Below are 26,965 nucleotides of genomic sequence, written 5' to 3'. Positions count from 1 at the left end.
TTTTTTTTCAAAATATAGAAAATTTTTACAATTTGAAGACAGAAATATATGAAATTTAATTGGGGTAAGTTAAAAGCAGGGAAATTGCAAGTATAAGGAAATAAAATTTATGTCTTAAATTTATTATACTAAATACTCCTCAGGTTTTTGTTTTGTTTGTTTTGTATAAAATAAAAGGTTATACTGAAATCATGGAAAGAATAGGTTAATAATTTTTTGTATTTTATTTTGTCATGGTATCTCAGACTCATTGCATGTAAACTGATGGTAAACTTTATGGTAAATTTATATATTACATATATGTGCATAACTTAACATTTTATGTTATAAAAATTAATGTAATAAGTAATGTAGTCTTTTGAAAGTGGGGTACATTTTAAAGTGAAAAGATTTAGAGATTTTTATCTCCATATTCAGTTATATAACCAGTTTTCCAATGAAATGGAAATTACTAATTATTATAGTTGTAAGGTGAAGTATATAGAAATACTTACATAGAGAGTAAACATTTTGAGGACCACAGAGTCATTTTATATTGCATTGTTTGTCATCCACAGATGAACAGAACACCACACACACACACATACACACATTTAGAGAATTTCCATGTTCTTCAGGGAAATATGCTAAAACAATACATAAAGTGTAGGTAACAATCAGCTACATGTTTTGGCATGTGTTTTATTGAAATAGCAAAGATGGTAATACCTGATCTCAGTCTGAGTACATAATTCTGTGATCAAGCTAACCAAGTAAGAAAATGAAAATGTTAAATTTAGCTGGAGAGGATTGCAAATTTAATATCTTTCTTAGCGTTAGGATTCTTTTCTGTAAGCTTTCTCTTATCTGAAAATTAAATTTCCACAAGAGATTGCAGAAAAGTTGCTAAAATTTAGAGACTACTTCCAAAGCATTGACCCTAGGACTCAGTTTCTGAAACTGGGACAACTAAGCAAACATGTATAGTCTTCTCTTCAGCTGCTAGTAAATTTGTATTTGCATTTGCCCTAGGTTTCCAGTCACTGCTTATGCATTTCTTCTGGAATGCATTGTGTATTTTCTTTTTGTTCAGGGATTAGTATTAAAGTATGTTTTGAATTTTATGTGGAATCTGATTTCCATTAGAATTTTAATTGAGGCTCATACAGAATACCCTAGGAATTTGGATTAAAGTCTACAAAACTTCTTAATTCCTCTTTATTTATAAAATGAGATTTTAAGCATACCTATTACAATAGCACATTTAAATGTATCATACTTTTATTCTAGTATGAAAGTCTTGTAGCCATTTCTCTCTCACAAGTATATATTGCAAATATTTTTTCCCCCTCTTAATTTTGAACCATTACTTTCAGCTGAGCATATACATTCCTGTGTGTGTATGAATTTTTAGGACACAATTTTCAGAATTAGTCGTATAGGTTGTACATTATTTTACTTAAAGGGTAAGTTAAACTTAGAACTTACCACCCTTTACCTTTCTATTCCTAGGTGATCCATTGCGTGCAGCTGGCTCTTGCAAGGATCGGCTACCAGGAAATTCTCTTACTGGTACCTTATTCTGGTGGGAAGAAAATGAAATACCAAGGTCAGTTAATGTAAAGGAGAAGAAAACTGAGTTACTGTATTCAGTGGTTACTATAATTTATTTTTTACCTTACATTTGGTGATTTTAATCTTTTGATACAAGTTTATCAGAAAAGCAAATCTCAACATTAGTGTGTTACATGGAAACATAAATTAAAAAAAGAGACCATAAAAATATTCCTAGTTACCACCTAATTAATAAAAGGAATCTGGGTATAAATTTTTATACTTCACTCCAACATTCATCTTCATTGTGTATTCCAAATTGATATCCTATAATTTGTCAAGTAAAAATCACACAATAAAATTTCAACTTAAAACCTAAATAGCAAATATTTTCAGTAAAAATAACCCTTTAAATTTCTAAATATTAAATATTTATGGAGTGGGCATCCCAGTTTCGGGTACCCCCTCTCATAAGAGAGCTGTACTTTTGCTTTATTAAAAATCTTTTCTCCTCTACCTCACACAAAAAAATAAAATATTTATGGAAGGAAGTGGGTTGACATGCTGAGTATGAATAATATAATTTGTGATTTCTTTTGACTTTTATTATTTATTAGACTATTTTATTAATTTATTTTGGGGGAGATAACATATTCTAAATATTTAGATTTTCCTACCATAGAGCAGATGTGTACTATCGATAAAAATTATTAATAGTATAGCTTCATCTACATGGAACTTAGGCAGATTTCTGTTTTATACCACAATGTGTTGCCTAAGCTTTCTCAGTTCTTTTATTAATCACTTGGGTATTGGCAGGGTGGTTATGGTTTTCCTCTTTTCACTATACATATGTTACCTGATGCTTTTTAAGTAGGTATTTTTTATGAGAAATGCAAGGTGAAAAAAGTGCTTAATTTAAATGACTTTATTTTCTATTTCATGAAAAGAAAATGTGAATTTATTAATCAATTGAAGATAAACTCAAAATATTTGTTTAGAGCTTAATTTATGTAGTTTAGGATCCTAATATGTACTTGACAGAATTTTCATATTATAGAATTACTTGGGCTTTTTCTAATACCTAAAATTAAGAAAGAACCTCACTAATTAATGATAGAAATACATTGTTTTATGATTGGAATGTTATGCCAGAGTGAGATTTATAAGACTTCAAAGTGATATGGACAGTGACTTGCCTTACCTCGTGATTCATCTTAACAAGTATTGGGACTTCTTGATAAACGTACGCACGTACACATACACATGTACTTCTTAGTTCCTTCTTAGACGCAGCAGAATTGTTTTTAGAATCATGTTGAAATGGTATTAAATTTAGAGAGAATTTTATTTACCACATCAAATTCAAGTTCTAATCAGTCCAGAGCAAAATGACCAACAAGCTACTTTTCTCATTTTTTATGCCTGTAATACAGTCCCTGTATCTCTCTAAAGTTGGAGCAAATCAGCTTGACCCAAGCATTTTACCTATGCAATACATCACTTGGTTTTCAAAGTTGTGCAGTTAGTAACTAGTTCTTTGCATGCTCAGTTAAAGTCAAAATTTATTTTTATTTGAAGCCTTTTTGAACAGACAACTTTCTGGTTAGGTTATAAGACTGTAGTAAAGCTTCACTAGTTAGGAGTAAGTTTGGGGAAGCCCTATGTATTATAATAAAAAGTTTGAATTTTAGAATGTTTTTAAGGAGCCTATTGTATTACTTTTAAGAATTGACAAATTATAAGCAAAGATGTGAATAGATAAACTAGCAAAATTAGACAAGGTATTCAGAATTAGAATTTAAAACAAATATAGGATAGCTATATATTTTTGTCGCAGATTATCCGTATTTTGTATTTTGGGAATGCTCATACTGTATTAAACATGAAAATCCATACTTCAATGAAATACAAGTAACGTAATGTTAAAAAATTTTGCCATAGATCAATACTCTTAGATTTTATTAGTCTCATTTCTATCCCCAGTGCTAGCACCTTCTTCTGGGTACCGTTTTTAACAAAGAAATGTTTTATATCCCATCACAAACATTATTGCAAGGGCCATAACAAATAGAGAGCAACAAACTCGTAATGAGATGAGAATGCTGTGTTAGCAGCTCTACTAACCTTACTTGCTAGCTCGTATAAATTCCCACATATCATGGACCTTCCTGGTCATTTACTGGAGTGTTGAATCCACAAAAGTTGTGAGTCTGCTACAGTGTAATCTCAACTCTGGCTGCGCATCAGAATGATCTGAAGAGATTTTTTTAAATTATAGATGTCTGAGCTCCACCCTCAGTGATTCAAAATAATAGGTCTGTTTTGTTAAGCTGTGAACAGAAATGTTCAGAGAGGCACAATTGTCTATCATTGTATCTCTTACCTACCTTTCATGACTAAAATGAATGGTCTGCATGTACTTGCTAACTCAAATTTTTTACTCATGCTTTTTCTATTTACTGGAAACAAATGTTTAGTTCTGAATCCTACTTCCTTTCCCTAGGAACACCTGCCCTAAATGTCTGAAGTAGTTTTGTAATAAAGGCAAGAAATAGTTGTAAATTTCTTCTATGAGATTGTATTTTTTTGATATTGTTTCCCTCCTTTGTCACAAATGTGTCACTTCTAGAAAATGCACCCTTGAAATTTACAATATAATTTTTCAAAAAATTGTGAAACTTTTTAGTATAAGGAGAAAATTGTTGACCATAAATTATTTTTTCTGGTAATTCATTTCATGGCAAAACTGATTTTGTTAAATTATATGAATGAAGAAGACAAATTACATTGAGAATTATTTTTTCTGAAGTGAAAGGGATATATTGTGAGAGGCTGACTAATATGTTTCTTATCTATCAATGGTAAAAAGGATATGTGTGTGTATGTGTTTCTAACATGTGTGCATATATGTATACATGTGTATATAGTTGAATTGTAAAAATTATGGTTTAACAAATTAATTTCTAATGTCCCATCAAAATTTCCTTAGGGGATAGACAATGGAAAATGAGGTTTTGCTAATAATAGGTTTCTCTTAAAGCATTAAAAATGTTTCAAATAAAAGTGTTAATGAAATCTGCCATTACCCACTTTCTAATAAAATCATAGTTCTCTCCTTTTCATTCGATGTCCACATTGGTAGGCTATCTAAATTTTGGGATGAGTCAACTGGGATTCACCCTAGATGATGCATGTTCATTCTATCAAGTAGGAACAGTTACACAGTTTCCTAATCTTTCTTTTTTGTGGCTCTGATGAAAAACAAAACACGTTTGAGTCAAAGAGCATTAGTGGGAACAGCCCGCTGTAGTTCTGATAAAAATTAATGACCTTGTGCTGTCACCACTTATGATCCCACTGTTGAACACATGTGGTTTCTCAATTCTGTAGCTATGGAGAATTTTAACAGTGTTCTCCAGCTTAGCAGCAGTTGGGGACAAGGAGAATAGTATTATTTGCTCCCTTTTTAATATGCTCACCTCACCTCATCTCTTGTTATATATTCTCTCCTCATTTTGTCTGTGATTGCTGAGAAAGATGCCTCTGGGCAAATGATTGCATATGTGTATGGTTTTTGATCCGTGTCTCAGTTGTCCCTCTGTTATCTTATCCCATTCTGTCCTGGATGTGACTCACATGCTAAAACATTGTACACCCCTTATATACTGTGTTTCACCAAAAATAAGACCTAGCTGGACCATCAGCTCTAGTGCATCTTTTGGAGCAAAAATTAATATAAGACCCAGTCTTATTTTACTATAATGTAAGACCGGGTCTTATATAATATAATGTAACATAAGACCGAGTTTTACATTAATTTTCAGGGAAACACAGTATAAAATATAATGAGCCAAAATATATAGAATGTACTGCGAAAGGATCTCAATGGAATTGTCAATATCATAGTATTTTCGTATTTTTCTCTTTCTGTTTTTCATTTTTTATGTGTATATACACAGAATCAATTATGTCATGAATAATTGTGGATTAATATATCACTGGCTTTTCTGCTTACCACCTAAACATGAAAAATTGTATAAGAAAAATCTTCAGAAAATTTGCTCTTACCTAATTATTGTTATTTTTTAAATATATTTTTAATTCAGCTCTTTAATACTGGAAGGTGTTAAACCACAGAGTACGTGTGAATTAGAAGTAGATGCTGTAGCTGCTGATATCTTAAATCGGCTGGACATTGAAGGTATATACACAATTATTCTTAATACTTGTTTTTATTTTTAAGAATTAATGACCAAAGTAGAGTGCAAAAAGTAGGGGAAAAAAACATTACTAAGAAAGTAAGATGTTATAGAAGGAGGATGCAAAATGTTAGGAAGATTGCTTCTGTACCTCTGATGAGATAGTCATTTTTTTTTCATTTATATTTTCATTCATATGAGTATGTTTGCACAGTCATGAAGCTAAAGTAAGTATAACACTAAATAAATTAGCCAATATAAGAAAACTTAATATACTCTGACTTTCAATTTTTTAATTTTCAGTTTATATACTGGGAGGGGAGTCTATTAGCTGTCATCAGGTGTTTGAATCTCATTTATTTGGTGGGTTTTGGGGAAGCACGGGGAAGAAAACTCAAAAAGGAGTAGCATAAGAAATGTAGGTTATAGTATTGAATGTCAACTATAATTAAAACAATATGTTGTGAAAGGATGTAAAGTACAACATAGGGAGGAATAAAATCAGTGGTATTGTAATAGCTATGTATGGTGTCAGATGGGTAGTAGACTTTGTGAGGTGTGTAAATGTCACTATGTTGTTTTCTGTAAATCGGAAAATAATAATAAAAGCTGAAAAAGAAATGTAGGTTGGGATAGTTTGTCTGCTTTGATAAACAAAGTAGGTAAGTGTTTTTCTTAAGAAGCAATATTTTTTTTAAAGTTTGGATTTCTTTTTTTAAGCAAGTACTTTTCACTTTGACCTTGTGGTAGTGAAGTATTGTTGTGATTACAGCTCAAATTGGTGGAAACCCTGGTCTACAGGCCATATGGGAAGATGAAAAGCAACGGCGAAGAAACAGAAATGAAACTTCTCAGATTAGCCAACCTGAATCACAAGGTATAAACCAAATAGTACTCGAAAGATTTTTTAAACAAGATATTTTAATAGAAACGTTTAAGTCACTGAGTTTTTACCTTGACCTTAGATTTTACTTTTTAAATCACCTTTAATTTTTCTGTATATATATTTTTCACTCTGCTCTGAACCAGTAATTCTTTACCTCCAGTGTCACTCATTGTCTTTCTTCCAATAAAAAACTGACATCGTCATTGTCCTTGGTTTTCACCATACTTGGTCCTCTTGCCCCACATTTATGCTCCTTTTTCACTCTCTAGTATGTTCTAACCATCTGTATTTCCAAATAAGCTATAGAATAGTCAGAGAAGATCATGAATCTCAATTTAGAAACATGGTGTGTAATTGCTAAAGCTTTGAAAATGTAACCCGTGAAATACTGCCCCCAAATTATTTTTTGGATTATGTCATAAAAACTCTCACTTTGATTATCTTATACAGCTCTGAAGAAAACACTCATTTATTATTAAACCCCGCTACATTTAAAAGGAATTTGAGGGGGCTTAAATAAATGACATGGACACAATGAAAATACTAACAGAAAAGTAAAAGCATAAAAGACATAATTCAAAAGGCAAATTTATTTGAAATACAGTAGTAAGCCTATATTGAAGTCCAATTAAAGTTTACAATTCGTATTACAGTGTCTTGGACATTAAAAATGCTTTGATAAATTTTGAATGCCTTTTAAAGTAGAAATACTGTATTTTATAAGGGGATAATTTCTAGTTTCAGAGTATTCAGATAATTTCTAGATAGAGAACAGTGTTTTTCTGTGTTAGATTTAAGTTACAGAACTTAAACTTGAACTGACTTTAAGTGCTTAATTTTATAGCTTCAGTAACAATCATTTCTCTTTTGTTTGATTTTACATAATAGAACTACTTTTAGGTGGTGTTATATGTATCAAGAGAAGGATAGGAAATTGCTACTATTTTAAAAAAGGAAATACTTCATTTGTTATCTACATCTGTTTAATGCATTTTTAAAATTCAAAGATCGCAGGTTTGTGCCAGCAACAGAAAGTGAAAAAAAATTTCAGAAGAGACTACAGGAAATTCTCAAACAGAATGATTTCTCTGTGTAAGTGATTATTATTATTGATCTCAGAACTATTTCGTTGATTTGTTATCTAGTTTGTTATAAAGGATATGTTTTAATTAAGCAGAACGTTATCAGGATCTGTGGGCTACAGTGATGGATCCCAGGAGTTCTCTGCTGAGTTAACATTGCACTCTGAGGTTCTGTCTCCTGAAATTCTTCAGTGTACACCGGCTAATATGGTGGAAGTCCACAAAGACACAGAGTTGAGCAAAGGTGAGGTTTTCTTTTCAGGTATACAGAAAATACCCTAACAGATTTCTGTATATTTAGCACTAAGATAATTAGTGTTTGGTTGAGTTTGCTCAGTATTTTTTTCCTTAGAAATAAATATCATTGATAGAGCAAAAATCTCTCCCATTCCTTTCCCTTTTCGTCATCTCTAGAGGTGAGCACTATTCTGAAGTTGGTACAAACTGTCACCATCTATGTATGATTTCATATTTTCTTATATATGTACATGTACAACATATACTGTTATTTTAGGTTTTAAATTTTACGTAAGTGGTGTCCTACTTGGCGTAGATTAAACAACTTGCTTTTTTCATTCAACATTATATTTTTTTAACACCTTAATTGAGGTATAATTTACATAACACAAAATTCACTCACTTTAAGTGTATAATTCAGTGATTTATACTAAATTTACAGTTCTACAAACATCCTCATAATTCAGTTTTAGAACATTTTCTTCACCTCAAAAGATTCTTTGTGTCCATTTATAGTCATACCTGTTCTCACCTCCAGCCCCAATTAACCACTGATTTACTTTCTTGTCTCTCAAGATTTGCCTTTTTCTGGATCTGTCATATAAATGAAATCATACAATACGTGATCTTCCGTGTCTTGCTTCTTTCACTTAGCGTAATATTTTCAGGTTCATCCATATTTCATCTATCAGTACCTATCAGTATTCCATTACTTTTTTTATGACTGCATTGCATTGTATGGATGTACCATATTTTCTTAATTCATCCCTCAGTTGTGATATTTAAGTTGTTTTCACTTTTTGGCTCTTAATAATGCTGTGAACATTTGTGTATAAGTCTTTGTGTGGATATATATTTTCATTTCTCTTGAGTGGATACCAAGGAGTGGAATTGCTGGGTCATTTGGTAAATTTGTGTTTAATTTCTTAGCAAACTACCAAACTGTTTCGCAAAGTGACTGTATGGTTTTATATTCCTACCAGTAATATGTGAGGGTTCCAGTACCCCACATCCTCACTGACACTTATTATTGTCTGTCTTTTTTATATAGCTATCCTGGTGTGTGTGAAATGGCATCTCATTATGGATTTAATTATCAGTTGTCTCATTACTAATGATACTGATTATTTTTATGTCAACATTATAACTTTGAAATCTGTCTTTGTTCACAGGTTTCTAGGTCATTGGTTTTAGCGGCTGATTAGTGCTCCATTGTAAGACTAAACAAGTTTACCTTACAACTGTTAGATGGTTTTCACTTTTGCACTGTTAGTAACAGTGTTGTATCTGCCATCTTGTGGCTATGTGCAAGAGTTTCTCCACAGAAGATACATAGAAGAGTAATTTGCTGGGTCTTAAGTTATATATATTGTACTCCGCCTAGATAGCATCTGTACTAGCAGGGTTTCTGTAATACAATTAGCTTATGCGTGATTGGGAAATAAGAGAATACTGGAAGTTTTACTCAGAAGTCATGTTGTTTCATATGCAGTTTTTCTAGGCCAGGGGAGCCAGAATAGCAGGAATAGAATTGCAGTGTTTAGCACAAAAGGAGAAGCCCTCTTTTCACTGCTGCACTGGCAGCAGGGACTCTTTTGACTGTATTAAACAACAGCAACAACTGAAAATGAGTACCTTCACCCAGGGCTTCCTCCCAGCATGGTGCCATCTCTGACTCGTGGCAAGTTGCACTATCACCTGAGCTCACCTTTATGGCAGCCTACTGGCTCAGAGCTCTGTCTTGGCATCTGCCAGCTGCACTCTAATCAAAATGTACCCAGCCTTTCCATACTATTATTTTCTGTGCATTTTTAATATCCATTATGACAGCCTCCAGCTACACTGAGCTGCCTTCCTGACTGATCAGAATTATCTCCCTAGGTACCAATTATTGATTTTTTTAGTGCTCTGGTTACAAAGCTGTATAAATTTTGGCTTAACCATTTCCCCCCCTATCAGCCCTGTTATTTATAGTGCTTAATTTTTCAGATTTTGAGGTGTGTTCATAATAAAAATGTCACATTATAGTAGTAATGCCAGTATTACAAAATTGCTCTGCAAAATGATTGTATCCAAGTTTATCTTCCCACAATATATTAGAGCTTATATTTCCTTACATCCTCAACAACATTTAATAGTATCAGATGTAAAAACTTGTTGCCATTCTGATTCTTTGAAGTGGTATATCCTTAGTTTAATCTACATTTTCTAATTACTAATAAGTTTGAGCATTTGGGTTTCTTTATCTGAAAATTGCTTGTTCATGTTCTTTGCTCATTTTCTATTAGATCACTAGTCTTTTTCTTACTCATTTGTAGTTCCTAATTTTTCTTGATAATTAAGCCTTTGTCAGTTATATGTATTAATAAAGATATTTTTCCCCATCTAGACTTATACTTTAGAAGTCTTCAAAAAATACATATTTAGCTTTCTTTCCCATCGTTCTTTCCTTTTTTTTTTTTTTTTTTTTTTTGAGGTGTTTTGCATATCTTCAGTTTTAATGTCAAATTTAACGATTTTTTTTTTCTTTATGGTTTGGTTTTCATACCTGGTTTATGAGTCCTTCCCTACCCTGATAAAATGAAAGTTTTCATCCTTAAGTCTTGTATGTGCTTACAATTAGGATCTAATTGTATCTCTTTTTCTAAATACAAATACCTAGTTGTTCCAACATATTTATTGAAAAGCTTTTTTTTTTTGTCCACTCAATTGCCCCCACTTCAGTCATGTTTCCCTATGTTAATATACAGTTGTAATTCTGGTTGCTTTATAAGTATTGGTGTACATCAAGGGCAGAAATTCCCTTATTCAGTTTCAAAATTGTCTTATCTACTCTTGATCTTTTAAAAAATCTCTCCTGTGTTAATTTTAGGATCCCATTGTTTCTTTCCTGGGAAGAACCCTATTGAGATTTTATTAGGAATTCAATGAATGTATAGACTAATTTAAGAACATTTGTAATCTTTATATCATTTTAACTATGAACATAGTTCTCATTATATTTGGTCTTCTTTCATGTCTTTCAATAAAGTTTTGCGATTTTCTTTGTAAAATAGTTTTTGTATCTTTTGTTTAGATATATTCCAGGTGTCTTATGATTATTTCAGTAAGTTTTATCTTTCTAAAATTACGTCTTCTAATTGCTCCTATTTAGGAACTTCACTGACCTTTGTATATCAGTCTTATATTCAACTTTTATTAAGTGCTAATAGTTTATATGTCTTATCCCTTGAATTTTCTGTGTATGGAGTCATCAACTGCAAATAACAATTTTACTTCTTTCCCCATCCTCATACATTTCTTTAAATGTTTTAATGCACTGCTTAAGAACTCTAGGATATTATTAAGTAGAAATGGTAATAGTCTTTTTCTTAGCTTTAAAGAGAATGCTTCTAATATTTTATCATTAAGTATGAGATTTACTACAGGACATAGGTAAACTCTAATTAGGTTAATATTTCTTCTATTTCTTGTTTGCTAAAAAGTTTGGACTTTTTAAAATCAGGAATGTGTATTAAATTAAATTTTACCAAATGTTCTTTTCTGAATTTATTGAAATAATCACAATTTTTCTCTTTTACTATTAATGTGGTGTTTAAAATAATTTTTATTTTCTGTTAAACTATTCTTGCACTCCTGAAATAAACCATTCTTTGTCACTATGTGGTATGGTGTTTTTGTTTTTTTAAGCATTGGTATATCTACTTTGCTATTTTGTTTAGAAGTTTAACTTTTTTTTTAATAATCGAGAAATATCCATAGTTTGCTCCTAGTTTAAATGAGTTGTGGAACTTTCCCTCTTTTTCAACAGTTTTTATTACGTTGGTATAATATATTTCTTGGAGATTTGGCAGATCTCATCTGTAAAACCAGCCAGACTTAGTCTTATTTTTTTGTGGGTAGTTTTTGTGTTGGGGGGTGATAGGTAAAGGGAATGGATTTTAAACTACTAATTGAATTTCCATGATTATAGGTATACTCAACCTTTCTATTTCTGTTTTAAGTCTCATCTTTCCTAAGAAATTATCCACTTTATCTGATTTTTCCTTGTGTGTGGTATAAAGTTGTTCACAGTATTTAACATCTGTTTTACTTTATGGTATTTCCCCTTTTATTTCTAACGTAATTTATTTATGCTTTCTATTTTATTTTGATCATTCTTGCCAGTTTTATCTATTATGTTAGATGCAGAGAACCAGCTTTTATTTTTACTGATCCTCTCAATTGTCTTGTTTTTGGGATGAGCTATTTTTCAGTTTTTTGTTTGTTTGTTCATTTTGATTATACACTCTGTTAGCCCAGCTATGTCCTAGGATGTGTTAAAAAAACTTCTGTAGCTTTCAACTCCCTTTTAAAAATTGTTGAAAGCACTTAATTTTAAATGTGAATACTAGAAGCAGAAAATAGAACTATTTTCCAGTTAGCTCTTATAACTGCCTGCCATTTTTTTGCCAAATAACCTTTTTTCCTGTGCTGCTATGTGCTTTGATTCTGCCTCTCCCCTTTGACTAGATTGTAAGATTCATTTTATCTTTGTTCTTAAAACTTGAATTCCTCTGTACATTAGAATTTCTTTTAAAATCACATATTGAAAGACAATTTTAGATCATGAAGTGAAAACTTCCTGAGAAATATAAAATGATTGTAAAATGAATTTATTTGTAATTTTAAGCCATAGAGAATAAAGAATTTTATTATTCAAATGAGACAGTTTGTCTTTTCTTTTCCCTTCATATATTTTAATGTGCAGTGATTTTTATCAAAGTAATACAACTGTACAAACTAGGTAGGATTGAAAAGGCTAGAGATTGTAAATATTTAGTGATTCACAGATTCAAGGTATTTTGTTTTTAAATTACCCCCATGTGACTGCTTAGCTATTCCTGTGGCTTTTATTAAGTTTTAGTATGTTTTTATGTAACATATATCACTAACACTTCAAAATTTTAAGTAGATTTACATTGTAATGTTTCTTGATTTACACAAATTCTAAACAAATTTAGGCCATTGCTTTAATGTTTGTGTATTATTTATCATCTTAAGGTCACACTAGACACAAAGTGGAGGAAGCTCTTATTAATGAAGAAGCAATTTTGAACCTCATGGAATCTAGTCAGACTTTTCAGCCTTTAACCCAAAGACTGAGTGAGTCACCAGTTTTCTGTAAGTAACAATTGTACCAATAAATTTTCAGTGTTTTAAATCAATGAAAGTTTGTATGTAAAGAGGCTATTCTTTCCCCCTTTGATTTGAAGAGGTTAATGTTGCATGTTCAATAAATCCTTGCTCTACTTAGTATAAAAATGAAACCTTCCATTAAATGAAGTAGCTTTGTTTTTCATTTTCTGCGCAGCTTTCTCTAAGAAACAAATTGTGAAAGAAAATAATAATTTTTTTTAAACTTCACTTTGGTTGGAGGAAAACCATATTGCTTTAGGGGTAAAATGTGCTTATGTTGAATTAAAATTCTCCAAATATAAGCACATACCATAATAGACTCTTTTTTGGTGAGTATCAGAAATTTACCTGGACAATTCCTTTAAAGCAGTTAATTTTTGGCTAGTGTAGAACACGACAGTTATTTCTGAGTGTCCTTGCATCTTCTTAAATGCCATTTGCTAGTTTTCATTTCAATAATTTAAATGACATCTTTTTCAAAAATGTATTTAAAATTTTATTGCAAAATGTAAGATATCATTGAACTTCATGCTTCTTATTTTGTTTAGTATAGGGATTTTATGTTTCTTTCCTTGCTCACCTTCTATTTTTTTGTTCTTATTGTATCAAATAAAATATAGCATCAAATGTGATCGTAGCTCTCTACTGGGTCCTTCTTCTCTCTGTTATCTACATTTTCTTTGAATGAAACACAAATTGACTGACTAGGGACAAAACCAAAATTATTGTACACAGTCATATTTCAAGAACATTTTAGACAGGAATGGGAACTTTTTTCTCTTTTAAGTGAATGGCATGTGCATAAAGAAATGGTCAAAAGACCATATTAAAAATTAATTTGAAGTTTAAATCTAAAATGTTTTTGTTCCTCCATCAGAATATATATGTGTGTGTGTGTGTCTATATGTGTATATAGACACACACAGAACTTCACATGGTGGCCAATAGTGGCCCTTCCTGGAAAGCAGGTCTCAATGTAAGAGACAGAGGGTTTAGGTTGAACCTCTGCTCAGTCTGATCACTTTAAAACCCTAAATTACATTCTAGTTATAAAAAATAAACACTTAAAAGAGAGGAACTTAGAGAAAGTTAAGGAATTGAAAAAGAGAGGGAGAGGGATATCCTTATTTCATTACATTAGAGAAATATAATGTGTCATCAGCAGATATAATTTCACCTTGCCCAAGTTTTCAAAATGCAGTCTCAGTGTTATTCAAAGATCTGAGAGTCAAATATCTATAATATCATTTGCTAATAATATATAGTTTTAAATATAGCAGGAGAAATAAAATGTACTGCAATTCTAGATTTAAGAAATGGATTTTTGTCAAAATGGCCCTTATAAGCAAATATCTACATTTTTGTCTTATATCTGGTAGCATGATTGAACCAATTTCTTTAATGTCAACAAAGAAAACCTGAAACTTGATATTTTAGTAAATGGGGAATGCATTATCTCATTTTATAGAGAAAAAAGATTGTGTACTAGATTGAACAAACCATCTTCATGATTCTTTTAACAGTAGCTTTTATTAAGATATAATTCACATACCATAACTTTCACCTTCTAACATATACAGTTCAGTGATTTTTAGTATTTTCATGTATGCAACGATTACCACTATCTAATTCCAGGACATTTTCATCACCCCAAAAAGACATTCCTTATCCATTCACACTCCCCATTCTTCCCTCCTTTTAGCCCCTGGCAACCAGTAACCTATTTTCTCTTGATTAACCTATTTGGGGCATTTCACATAAAAAGGAACCATGTAACCTTTTTATTCTGGCATCTTTTATTTAGCATAATGTTTTTAAGGTTCATCTATGTTGTAGCATGTATCATATTCTATTCCTTTTTACTGCTGAATAATTCATGATATCAATATGCTACATTTCATTTATCCATTCTTCAGTTGATGGATATTGGGGTTGTTTCCACTTTTTGGTCTATTGTGAATATGCTGCATTGATTATTCACGTATAGGTTTTTGTGAGGACATATGTTTTCAGTTCTCTTGGGTATATACCTAGGAGTGGAATTGCTGCGTCATATTGTAACACTCTATGTTTAACATTTAGAGCAACTGCCAAAATTTTTTCCAAAGCAGCTGTATCATTTTACATTGTGACCAACAATGTTTGAGGTTGACAATTTCTTCACATGTTTACCAGCACTTGTTATTATGTCTTTGATTTTAGCAACCCTAGTGCATATGAGGTGGTATCTCTTTGTGGTCTTCAAGGTGTTTTAAGTAATGTTATTTACCACTTTTGAAGCTCTCTTGTGTTATTCATCTACAGGTTTTGTTTGACTATCCTGTGAGCTAAATAAAGCTTTAGTAAGGGATAAGGTGTTCACATGTATTGTTTCTAAGGCATTTTCTTAGCATTAATTCATATGTTTATTATATATTTTATATATACTCGTAACATTGAACCCTTGGGGCTATATTGGTTTAGTGCTCCTCAAGCTTAATTGTGCAATAAGAGCTTGGGTAGCTTATTAAAATGCAAATTCCTGGGTCCTACCTCAAAAGTTCTGATTCAGTAGATATGGCATGGGGTCTGGGAATCTTCTTTTTAATAAGGATACAAAATCATTCTAATGCAGATGGTCCAAGGATAACACTTTGATGGAAGAGCTGCATTAACACATATAAGTCTTTGTACCAGCTGTATTCTTTCAGCATGTGCCAGTGGCTATGATTTTGTTGTTGTTTTATAATTGATCTGAACTGTTGAATTATTTAGAAAACTTAAGTTATTCGTTGGTGATGCTTCACTTGTTTTATAGTGGACAGTAGTCCTGATGAGGCTCTGGTACATCTTCTTGCTGGTTTGGAAAATGATGGATATCAGAGGGAAAGAAATAGGATGCCATCGCCATGTTGTTCCTTTGGAAACACTAAAAATCCCCAAAATAGTGATGATGAAGAAAATGAACCACAGATTGAAAAAGAAGAAATGGAGCTTAGTTTGATTATGTCTCAGAGATGGGACAGCAATATTGAAGAGCATTGTGCCAAAAAGAGGTAACTTGCGTTATTTCCATTAGTTTCATATATCATAAAGCAGTGGTAACTATAGTCATCATGTTGTATGTCACATCCCTAGTACTTACTTACCTTGTAACTGGAAGTTTGTACCTTTCGACCACCTTCTTCCAGTTCCCCCTTCCCCACAAACCTAACTTTCAGAAATCTATTTATATATATGTAGTATTAATATGTGTGGGTCATAAATGGGACAAAGTAGACGTGCCTCTGTATCCTGGAACTTGGAAAAAAGAATGTCCTCAGAGTTAAACTGTTATGGGTTGGAACAAGTTATGGAGTCAATTTAAAGACAAGGAATGGCTTCTATTTCTGATTAGACTGAATGATTTAAATGTTAAAAATAAATAAAAAATGAGTCTTAGAAGCAGATACTAGTATTCCGGTTCATTTTTCATGGTAAAGGAATAAGATGGCACTGTTCTTTTCTAGATCAGTATCTTGTGAGCTTGATTGGTTTGCATCTGTCCTTGAGCTGTATGCTCTGTGTGTAGAAAAAATTAGGCCTCTGAGCCTGACACTGAGTATGCTCTCCTTTAAACTTCTGTAGGTAATACTAAAACATCAGAAGTCTATGTTTTAAATTTTCACCCCCAGAGCCATTGTTGACAGGTAAAAGAGGTTAATCCATATATTATATTGACATACATACACACACACACACACACACACACACACACACACACACACACGGTGCCAAAAAAAATGTATATACATTTTAAGAAAGGAAAACTATTATAATTGTAATACTCAATATATACCGATAACAAAAGATGAATACAAGTCACGTTTGACTCCTGCAATTACAAGAGGTGCTCAAAGGGGTTACCATCTGCATCCAGACACTTCTGATTGCAGGGAATTACTGCTTGAGCAACTCTGACCAAAGTGTCCACTTGTATACCTTTTTTTGGCATCCCCGGTATATACCATGTTTCCCCAAAAATAAGACCTAGCCGGACAATCAGCTTTAATGCGACCTCTGGAACAAAAATTAATATAAGACCCAGTCTTACTTTACTCTAATGTAAGACCGGGTCTTACATTATATAATATGATATAATGTGATATATAATATAAAATGTATAATACCGGGTATAATATATAATATAATATAAGACTGGATATAATATATAATACCGGGTTTTATATTAATTTTTGCTCCAAAAGATGCATTAGAGCTGATTGTCCAGGTAGGTCTTATTTTCGGGGAAACATGGTACATTACATATATACATACATGTTAATATATATGTATGTAATATTTCTCTAGTTTCTCAACACTACCTAATATAAAAACTGAAATTTCTGATCCCTTCTCCTGTTATTTGGGTATAAATCAGAGCCCTCTTTTTAAAGTATGCTCCAACAAAGATTTTATTTTCATTCTATAAGTAGGAAATACCAAAACTGCAAAATATTTCATACTTTCTTCCTAGTTTCACATACTCAGTTCCCTTTGGTGTCCAGTGATAAATCCTTCAAAGACTCAGCTCCTTGACCTTTGAAGACCTAATTTTACCTAGTCCAGACAGCATCAGTTTGATTAATTGATCAATTTGACCCTCAGCAGTGTCATAAAATGTCTTTTGCTATTATTTCCTAATCTTTGTAGCTGTTCTATAAATTGTTCTGTCCATTTTATTTTTCTATAAACCTTATAAATCTTTTCATGAACTAGCCTATTGGAAATGCCTCAATAACATCAGCCTCCTTCAGAGCATGGGCAAGCCTAAATGAATGCTGTAATATGGTTTTGTTCTTGTTTCTCTGTTCCTTATTTCTGTAATGATAGCACTTTCTTCCCCAACTTCTAGCAATTTACAACTTAATGTCATTTGATTTGCCTTCCTTTACATCCCTAGCTCTTTGTCCTTGAGCCCTATCAGTCAACTCTATTTCCGTAGCCTCTGTTCTGCCCTCTGTCCCCTTCTTTTCCAAGGTGATGTCCTAGTTTAGGCCTCATTACCATTTATCTAGAATACTGTGATTCACTTTGCAGCTGGTCTCCTTGCTTCCAGTCCTGTTCTGCTAGGGGGTGATATTATAGTTAAATTACTTACTTTGTGGGCACTTAGAATGGGAAGCAGAGAATATCAGGACCCTTTGTGAATTCAAGTCATGCTCTACTATCTTTATATCTTTTTAAAATATGGTTATTTAGGGGAATGTAATAATCGTATTGAGTCTTAATTTCAGACAGACATTTAACAAAGTCTTACATAACATTCGTGTGGATAAGGATACATGGCAGTAGTGACGGATTACGTAGGTTCACAGAGAATTTACATGATTTTACAATCAAAAACCACTTAAATGCTTAGTGTGTGCCAACTATCATGCTAGATTGGACTGAAATTGTCGTAAATATTAGACATTGGTAACTCATTGGATAACAGAATACAGATTCAAAAATATCTTGAAAGTAAATAAGTGATGTCAAATAAAGTATATCGTGATATGTTTAGGGTCAGTCAGTTGGCTTCACAATTACAGACTAGATAGACCTTCAGTTCATTCTGGTCTTAACAGTTTCTGTGGGAAAACCATGGATATTACTTTATTAAGAGCACAATAAGTATGTAGTGTTGTACGATTGCCAAAATGGTAAATTTTATTATTGGATACCAGCTATACTTTGGGCAACATTTATTATTCTAACAGATTTTGGATTTTATTAATAGAATAATTATAGTATTTATTTGATTATTTAAGCCTTTCTGTAATAAATTGGATTACTTCTTTCATATTTTAGCAAAGTTTATTGACTGATATTTGTATTTGATTTTGCGGCATTTTACTTTTTCTTATTTGAATTTTTTTCCTCATTATTCTCTAATTGTTTTATTTTGGTATTACCCCTTGATTTCACCTTCAACGTATCATTAGCATTTCTTCTACAGTTTCTTAGAGTATATCTTATTTAGTTTATACTTTTATACTTGACATGCATTCACATATGCAGTATAAAATTAATATAAAGTCACTATCTACTTGTTACCAGTAGTGTCAGCCTGTTTAAAATAATAGGCATGGTGTATCCCATGATTAATGAATGACTGGACCAGTTCTGTGAAAACCATGTGCAGATTAACCTTGCGAAAACAAACCCAAACATTTCATAAATGTAGATTAGAGAGAGATTAAATAACAGAAGTTTAGTGTCTAGAAAAGGAGTCATTTAATTCTACTTGTGTATTGGACTTTACGTTCTACCCTGAGAACGTACCATATTTTAAGAATACTAAGACAGTAAAAGAAAAGAGGAAGACAACGAAGGATCTGTGAATTATGTCACTTTTAAAGAACAGTAGGAAAAAATAGATAACGTTTGGTCTGATTAGAGAGGAATTATGGGACAAAATGATAAATGCCTTCAAATATTTTAAACATTGTCATGCGGAAAATGGCATAGACCTGCTGCTATATATGGCTCCAGAGGACAAAAGCAGGAGGAATGTATGGAAGTTGGAAAGAAAGGTTTTTTGTGTATAATATAGGAAGAAAATTACTAACAATTGGAGCCATTAACAATGAAAAAGATTACCCTGTGAGGCAGTAAGCCCCTTATGCTGAGAATGTAAAAGCAGAAATTGTGTGAAGTCTGTTAAAAAGGAAGGTTTTGCCGTGGATAGAAAGTTGGACCAGATGACCTCTAATTCTCTAAGCTCTTAAAAGAATGATTTTAGGACAAACTGTGATTTGGGAAAGGCTTGATGGAGAAACTGCTGCATGTATGATAAAGGGATATTTTCAAATTTTGAAAACAAGAGAATGACTAATTATGGATATGGTATGGATAGAAAGAAAGTTCGCCTAGCCAGATAGAAGAGAAAGTATCAAGCTAGGCTCTAGTAAAAAAAAAAGTTAAAACTTAAAGAGTATCCATCTGGACTTAACAGGGCACCTGAATTTCTCTGTAACACTACTTGATAGCCACTGCTGGATTGACTCAACACCTTAACTGCTTCCTAGCCACTCTCTGATCCGTTATTTTTCTTTCAGCCCTGACCTGAATACTCCTTTGCCCACCTTTTTGTTTGTTTTTTCCAATTCATAATGTAGTGATTGTGTGTTTATGGAGACATGTCAGATGCCACCTTTTTAGAAATTACTGGGTTCTCTCTCACCCAAGCTGTTGTATGTATAGCTATCTAATGAAGGCTGAAGGGGAGAATATGAAAAGAACACGATTAGATATGATCCAGGATATTGTAGAGCTTTGCGTATAGAAATGGTGGTGTCTTATCAAAGTGATTATAAAATCTATTCATGATAAGTTTCTGTAGGACATGATATTAAAGCAAACTAAACATGCCTTTTTAAAGTTGTAATTTTCAGATCATTTTATTAAATTTTACTACTATAGCATCAAATTAGGCAAATTATTTGAGACTGACATGCTTTTTCCTAATGACCATACTCATTAGTGAATCTTAATATACTCTAGATCACTGTGCAGAAATACCCATAGAAGCTCAACCGAAGAAGATGATTCATCTTCAGAAGAAGAAATGGAATGGAGTAATAACAGTTTGTTTCTAGCCAATCTTTCTATACCTCAGTTAGATGGAACCGCAGATGAAAATAGTGGTAAGTAAACAAGTCTACTGTAAGCATTTCATAATTTAGAGGCCCAAATATATTTGAATCTGAAGCTGTTAGGTTGGTGCAAAAGTAATTGAGATTTATGCAATTTAATCTTTTTAAACCGCAATTACTTTTGCACCAACCTAATATAATTACATTTCCTATGTAGTTAGTTCACTAATTGAGTCTGTAACAATACTGGAATGTTTTGTCCTCTAGAATATTTTCTTTTGAGGGATTGTGGACATATGATTCTCATTTTTAAGAGGATCTATATTTGTTAATCACTGATTTAAAGCTTCATAAACTTTAATCAGTTTATAGTGTTAATGTTTAACTAGCATCAGAAACTAAGAAATATGCTCAGCTTATTTGAAGTGAAAATGTAAAGAAGCATATTATGAAAATTTTTCAAGGTGACAATATTTTTTCCTTATTCTCCTAAAAGGCATTGAATAGTAATATAATCTATTTCTGATCAAAAGAATGTATGTTTAAAATAATGACTAATAATTAAATGTAATTCTTGTTTGTTTAGATTGAGTCATTATCCCAATGATAGGTGTAATCATTTTGTTGAGATAACCGTATTAAACATACACTTCATATCATTTCTTTTATGATGAGAGTATCATTGTGTGGGAAAATATTTTTAAAATTAAGAGTGGAAGTCAAATAAATTCTTTTCCCCCCCTTTTCAGACAATCCATTGAACAACGAAAATTCTAGAACCCACTCTTCTATGATTGCAACAAGCAAGCTATCAGTAAAACCTTCCATCTTTCACAAAGATGCTGCTACATTAGAACCCCCATCTTCTGCTAAGATTACCTTTCAGTGTAAACACACAAGTGCCCTTTCTTCCCATGTTTTGAACAAGGAAGATTTAATTGAAGACCATTCACAGCCAAACAACGTAGAAAAAGGTCTAGATCATTCAGTTGCTTCTTTTACAAATGAAAGCACTTACTCTATGAAATACCCTGGATCTTTAAGCAGTACTGTCCATTCAGAAAACTCTCATAAAGAAAGTACTAAGAAAGATATCCTCCCAGTATCTTCCTGTGAAAGTAATATTTTTGATTATGAAGAAGATATTCCATCTGTTACAAGACAAGCACCAAGTAGAAAGTATACAAACATCAGAAAAATTGATAAGGATGCCCCTTTTATACATATGAACCGTCACACTAGCGAAAGTACATTGAGCAAAAATTCTTTCAACTTTTCTGACTTAAGTCATTCAAAAAATAAATTATCTTGTGAAGGAAATGAAAAAGGAAACAGCACAGCTCTGAATAGTTTATTCCCTTCATCGTTAACAGAAAATTGTGAATTGTTGTCATGCTCAGGGGAGAATAGAACTATGGTACATTCTCTTGATAGCATTGCTGATGAAAGCGGACTAAATAAACTTAAAATTAGATACGAAGAATTTCAAGAACATAAAACAGAAAAGCCGAACCTCAGCCAGCAAGCAGCACATTATATGTTTTTTCCCAGTGTTGTTCTTTCTAATTGTCTCAGTAGACCACAGAAACTCTCTCCTGTCACATACAAACTACAACCCAGTAATAAACAGTCCCGGTTAAAAATGAATAAAAAGAAACTTGTAGGTCATCAAGAGACTTCTACCAAAACTAGTGAGAGTGGATCCACAAAAGATAATTGTATACAAAATAATTCTTGTAATAGTAATTCTGAGAAGAATAATGTATTGGCCAGTGATTTAATTAAAGTCACCCGTGGAGCTTTTGAAAATAAAACACCTACGGACAGTTTTATAGACTGTCACTTTGGAGATGGAACCTTAGAAACTGAGCAGTCCTTTGGATTGTATGGAAATAAATACACACTAAGAGCCAAACGCAAGGTAAATTATGAGACTGAAGATAGTGAATCAAGTTTTGTAACACACAACTCAAAAATTAGCCTACCTCATCCTATGGAAATTGGTGAAAGTTTAGATGGGACTCTCAAATCAAGAAAACGAAGAAAAATGTCTAAAAAGCTGCCCCCTGTCATCATAAAGTATATTATTATTAATAGATTTAGAGGGAGAAAAAATATGCTTGTGAAGCTAGGAAAAATAGACTCTAAAGAAAAACAAGTAATATTAACAGAGGAAAAAATGGAACTATATAAAAAGCTTGCACCTTTGAAGGATTTTTGGCCAAAAGTTCCTGACTCCCCTGCAACCAAATATCCCATTTATCCATTAACACCAAAGAAAAGTCACAGAAGAAAAACGAAACACAAGTCTGCTAAGAAAAAAACTGGTAAGCATCAAAGGACAAATAGTGAAAATATTAAAAGAACTTTGTCTTTCAGGAAAAAACGGTCACATGCTATTCTTTCTCCTCCTTCGCCATCTTATAATGCTGAAACTGAAGACTGTGACTTGAATTATAGTGATGTAATGTCTAAACTAGGTTTTCTTTCTGAGAGAAGCACAAGTCCCATAAATTCTTCTCCACCTCGCTGCTGGTCTCCCACAGATCCAAGAGCTGAAGAAATTATGGCTGCTGCAAATAAAGAATCAATGATTTTTAAGGGTCCCAATGCATATAATAGCAAGACTGTTAATTCCCGTATAGAAAAAAATAGTCGAGCAAGAGCACAGGTGAAGAAATCAAAAACAAAGCTTGTTAATAATCCCTCTGCCGTTACTAAGAAGAGGAACAAACGAAATCAGACAAATAAACTAGTTGATGATGGAAAAAAGAAACCGAGGGCAAAACAGAAACAAAAAACAAATGAGAAAGGTACGTCAAGAAAGCACATAACACTTAAAGATGAAAAAATAAAATCTCAGTCTGCTGAAGTTAAGTTTGTGCTGAAACATCAGAATGTGTCTGAGCCCTCAAATAGTTCTGGAGGCTCTCAACTACTTTTTAAACAGAAAGATGTGTCACTGATGGGCTCTGCTATGGATCATCCCATTTCTGTTCCCCAAACCACTGGAATTCATGCACAACAGAATTCATCCGGCTGCTTTTCTTCTTTCTTAGAAAGCAAGAAACCTGTAGATTTGCAGACATTCCCCAGTTCCCGAGATGATTTGCATTCATCCGCTGTTTGTAATTCTTTGGGACCTGGAATCTCAAAAATTAATGTTCAGAGGTCTCATAGTCAAAGTGCTATGTTTACTCTAAAGGAATCAACCTTGATTCAAAAAAATATATTTGACCTTTCCAACCATTTGTCTCAGGTAGCACAGAATTCACAGATATCTTCAGGTGTAATGTCTCCAAAGACAGAAGAGAATGCAAATATACAAAAGAACTATTTGTCATCTATTGGAAAGTTAGGTGAATTTCATAATTCCCTAGAATCAAAGACTGACCCAGCGTATGCCCCTAACTTTTTGCATTGCAAAGACAGTCAGCAGCAGATTGTGTGCATGGCAGAACAGTCAAAGCACAGTGAAACTTGTTCTCCAGGAAATGCAGCTTCAGAGGAAAGCCAGATGCCTAATAATTGCTTTGTAACTTCCTTGAGAAGTCCAATCAAACAAATAGCATGGGAACAAAAACAAAGGGGCTTTATTTTAGGTATGTCAAATTTTAAACCTGAAAGGGTAAGACAGAGGACATTGGCAGAAGCAATTTCACAAACCAAAGCACTTTCTCAGTGTAAAAATCAAAGTGTGTCAACACCTTCAGCATTTGGTGAAGGACAGTCTGGACTGGCAGTTCTAAAAGAATTGTTACAGAAAAGACAGCAGAAAGCACAAAATGCAAGTATTATGCAAGACCCATTACCTAATAAACACCAACCAAACAAAAATATGTCTGTTTCTCTTGAGCATAACAAGACAATTAAACGAACACGATCAGTAACATATCCAAGAAAACCTCGAACCCCCAGAAGTACAAAACCTAAAGAAAAAATCCCCAAACTTAAAGTAGACTCCCTAAATTTACAAAACTCTGGCCAGGTGGAGAACTCCCAATCGGATGACAGTCCCATCTTTTTTTCAGATCCAGGTTTTGAAAGTTGTTACTCACTTGAAGATAGCTTGTCTCCTGAACATAATTACAATTTCGATATTAATACAATTGGTCAAACTGGATTTTGTAGTTTTTATTCTGGCAGTCAGTTTGTCCCCGCTGATCAGAATTTGCCTCAGAAATTCTTAAGTGATGCTGTCCAGGATCTTTTCCCAGGACAAACGATCGACAAAACTGAGTTTTTAAGTCACGATAACCAGAAGTGTGATGAAGACAAACATCCAGCCTCAGACTCAACCTCATGGATTAAATCTGGTACTCTGAGTCCAGAACTGTTTGAGAAATCATCCCTAGAGAGCAATGAGAGCCATCGCCACAACCAGTGGAAAAACAGCTTTCATCCTCTAACAACTCGGTCTAATTCAATAATGGATTCTATCTGTGTCCAGCAGGCAGAGGACTGTCTAAATGAAAAATCCAGATTGAGTCGGAGCTCAGTAAGCAAAGAAGTGTTCTTTAGCCTCTCACAGCCTGGCACTTCAGACTGGATTCAAGGTCATACCAGAAAGGAAATGGGACAGTCTCTTGACTCAGTCAATACCTCTTTTACTACAATACTATCCTCCCCTGATGGTGAACTTGTGGATGTAGCCTCTGAAGATTTAGAATTGTATGTTTCAAGAAATAATGATATATTGACACCAACTCCTGACAGTTCACCAAGGTCTGCCAGCTCTCCCTCACAATCTAAAAATGGCAGTTTCACCCCTCGAACTGCTCACATTCTGAAACCACTTATGTCCCCACCAAGTAGGGAAGAAATTATGGCAACTTTGTTGGATCACGACCTTTCAGAAACTATTTACCAGGAACCGTTTTGCAGTAATCCTTCTGATGTACCAGACAAGCCTAGGTAATCAGTTATCTTTTCCCCTTGTGTCACTCTGAATAATTATAATGTATATAACATTTGTTACCTGACTGCTTGCTACTTTTCTGACTATGACTCTGTATTTGTAAGTATATCAGTGTGAAAACTATTCATAATTATGGACTTATTAAGAAAATTCACAGACTACTGTGTTTCCCCAAAAATAAGACCTAGCCGGACAATCAACTCTAATGCATCTCTTCGAGCAAAAATTAACATAAGACCAGATACTATATTATATTATGCCCGGTCTCATATTTTATTACATAAGACCCGGTTTTATATTATATAAGACCCGGTCTTATACTAAAATAATAAAGACCAGGTCTTATATAAATTTTTGCTCCAAAAGACGCATTAATGCTGATTGTCCGGCTAGGTCTTGTTTTCCGGAAAATGCGGTAGTTGATGATTGCACATGGAGAAATTTATTTAAGTTTCCCTTGAGCATAACAAGACAATTATGCTGTTGGTCTTGGATCTATTACACGGTGTCTCCCTAAAAGAGTAGAGCTGCAAAGACTCACTATCACGTGATGCCAAATTAAGAAGGCTGTCATAATACTTTAAAAGTATTATAATTATCACTTTAAAAATGGTATTTATTTCTAAAAGGGTAAATTTTTACAATTTTAAAAAAACTTCATTTTTTAAGTGTTTGAAAATGAGTATACATATATTTTAAATACTCTTTATGATGTATCTCTAAATGAAAATTATTTCTGTTATATACCACTTTTGTTCATGTTGCTAATATCTTCGGTCATATTATTACTTTTGTTAGTTTATATAATTATTAAGGGTGCAAGATGGACTTAGCCTCCCATTATCTCTTCTTTCTTTTAGGAATCTTTTCAGAGAAGTGATAGACAGACACGTGTACATGCATACGCACGTGTGTGTACACACACACACACACACACACACACCAATAGCAAAATGGGCAGGAATCACAGTACTGGTTTATTTATAAACTAGTAAAGTAGGTGTCCTCTACCACCTGCATTACCAAGGTAGAGCATATCTAATAAGAGCTAAATTGGGGAGCATGCCTTTACCCAGGAGATTTAAGTGATGCTTCTTTCTCCTGCCTCCTGTGTCTTTGGTCCTATTTACCTAACCAGTCTCAGAAAGAGGCAGTTCATTTGAGCCATCCAGTCAGAAGCAGAGGAGGTTGGCTAGCACTGCCAAGGCAGACGGCTTAATCTAAATGGTGGAAAGAGATATGAAGAGCCACCTCAGGCGAGAGGTCACACTGCATGTAAGCTCTGACGTTTAGCAGCCCCATGTTCCTGACCCTAGTGAAAAAGACACAAC

The 26,965-nt window shown here is 33.0% G+C and overlaps 1 protein-coding gene across 5 annotated transcripts in view; it reads left to right on the top strand.

The window, feature by feature from the left end:
- The window catches only part of REV3L (REV3 like, DNA directed polymerase zeta catalytic subunit), a 153,539-nt gene that overhangs the window by 67,449 nt on the left and 59,125 nt on the right, over positions 1-26,965 (top strand). For 3 of the 5 annotated variants that reach the window (XM_074333449.1, XM_019734940.2, XM_074333450.1), the window contains 9 exons: positions 1,492-1,588; positions 5,643-5,737; positions 6,508-6,612; positions 7,629-7,713; positions 7,796-7,947; positions 12,984-13,103; positions 15,916-16,153; positions 20,625-20,767; positions 21,466-25,630. In XM_074333449.1, the coding sequence (XP_074189550.1) occupies positions 1,492-1,588; positions 5,643-5,737; positions 6,508-6,612; positions 7,629-7,713; positions 7,796-7,947; positions 12,984-13,103; positions 15,916-16,153; positions 20,625-20,767; positions 21,466-25,630 (5,200 nt within the window). The remainder of the gene's footprint in view (positions 1-1,491; positions 1,589-5,642; positions 5,738-6,507; positions 6,613-7,628; positions 7,714-7,795; positions 7,948-12,983; positions 13,104-15,915; positions 16,154-20,624; positions 20,768-21,465; positions 25,631-26,965) is intronic. The other 2 variants (XM_019734939.2, XM_019734942.2) reach the window with 1 other exon arrangement.

This window comes from Rhinolophus sinicus, linkage group LG05 (assembly GCF_036562045.2).
Source record: "Rhinolophus sinicus isolate RSC01 linkage group LG05, ASM3656204v1, whole genome shotgun sequence".
NCBI classification, from domain to species: Eukaryota; Metazoa; Chordata; class Mammalia; order Chiroptera; family Rhinolophidae; genus Rhinolophus; species Rhinolophus sinicus.
Note: the sequence above shows the minus strand (reverse complement) of the source record. Positions and strands in the feature narration are given on the sequence as shown.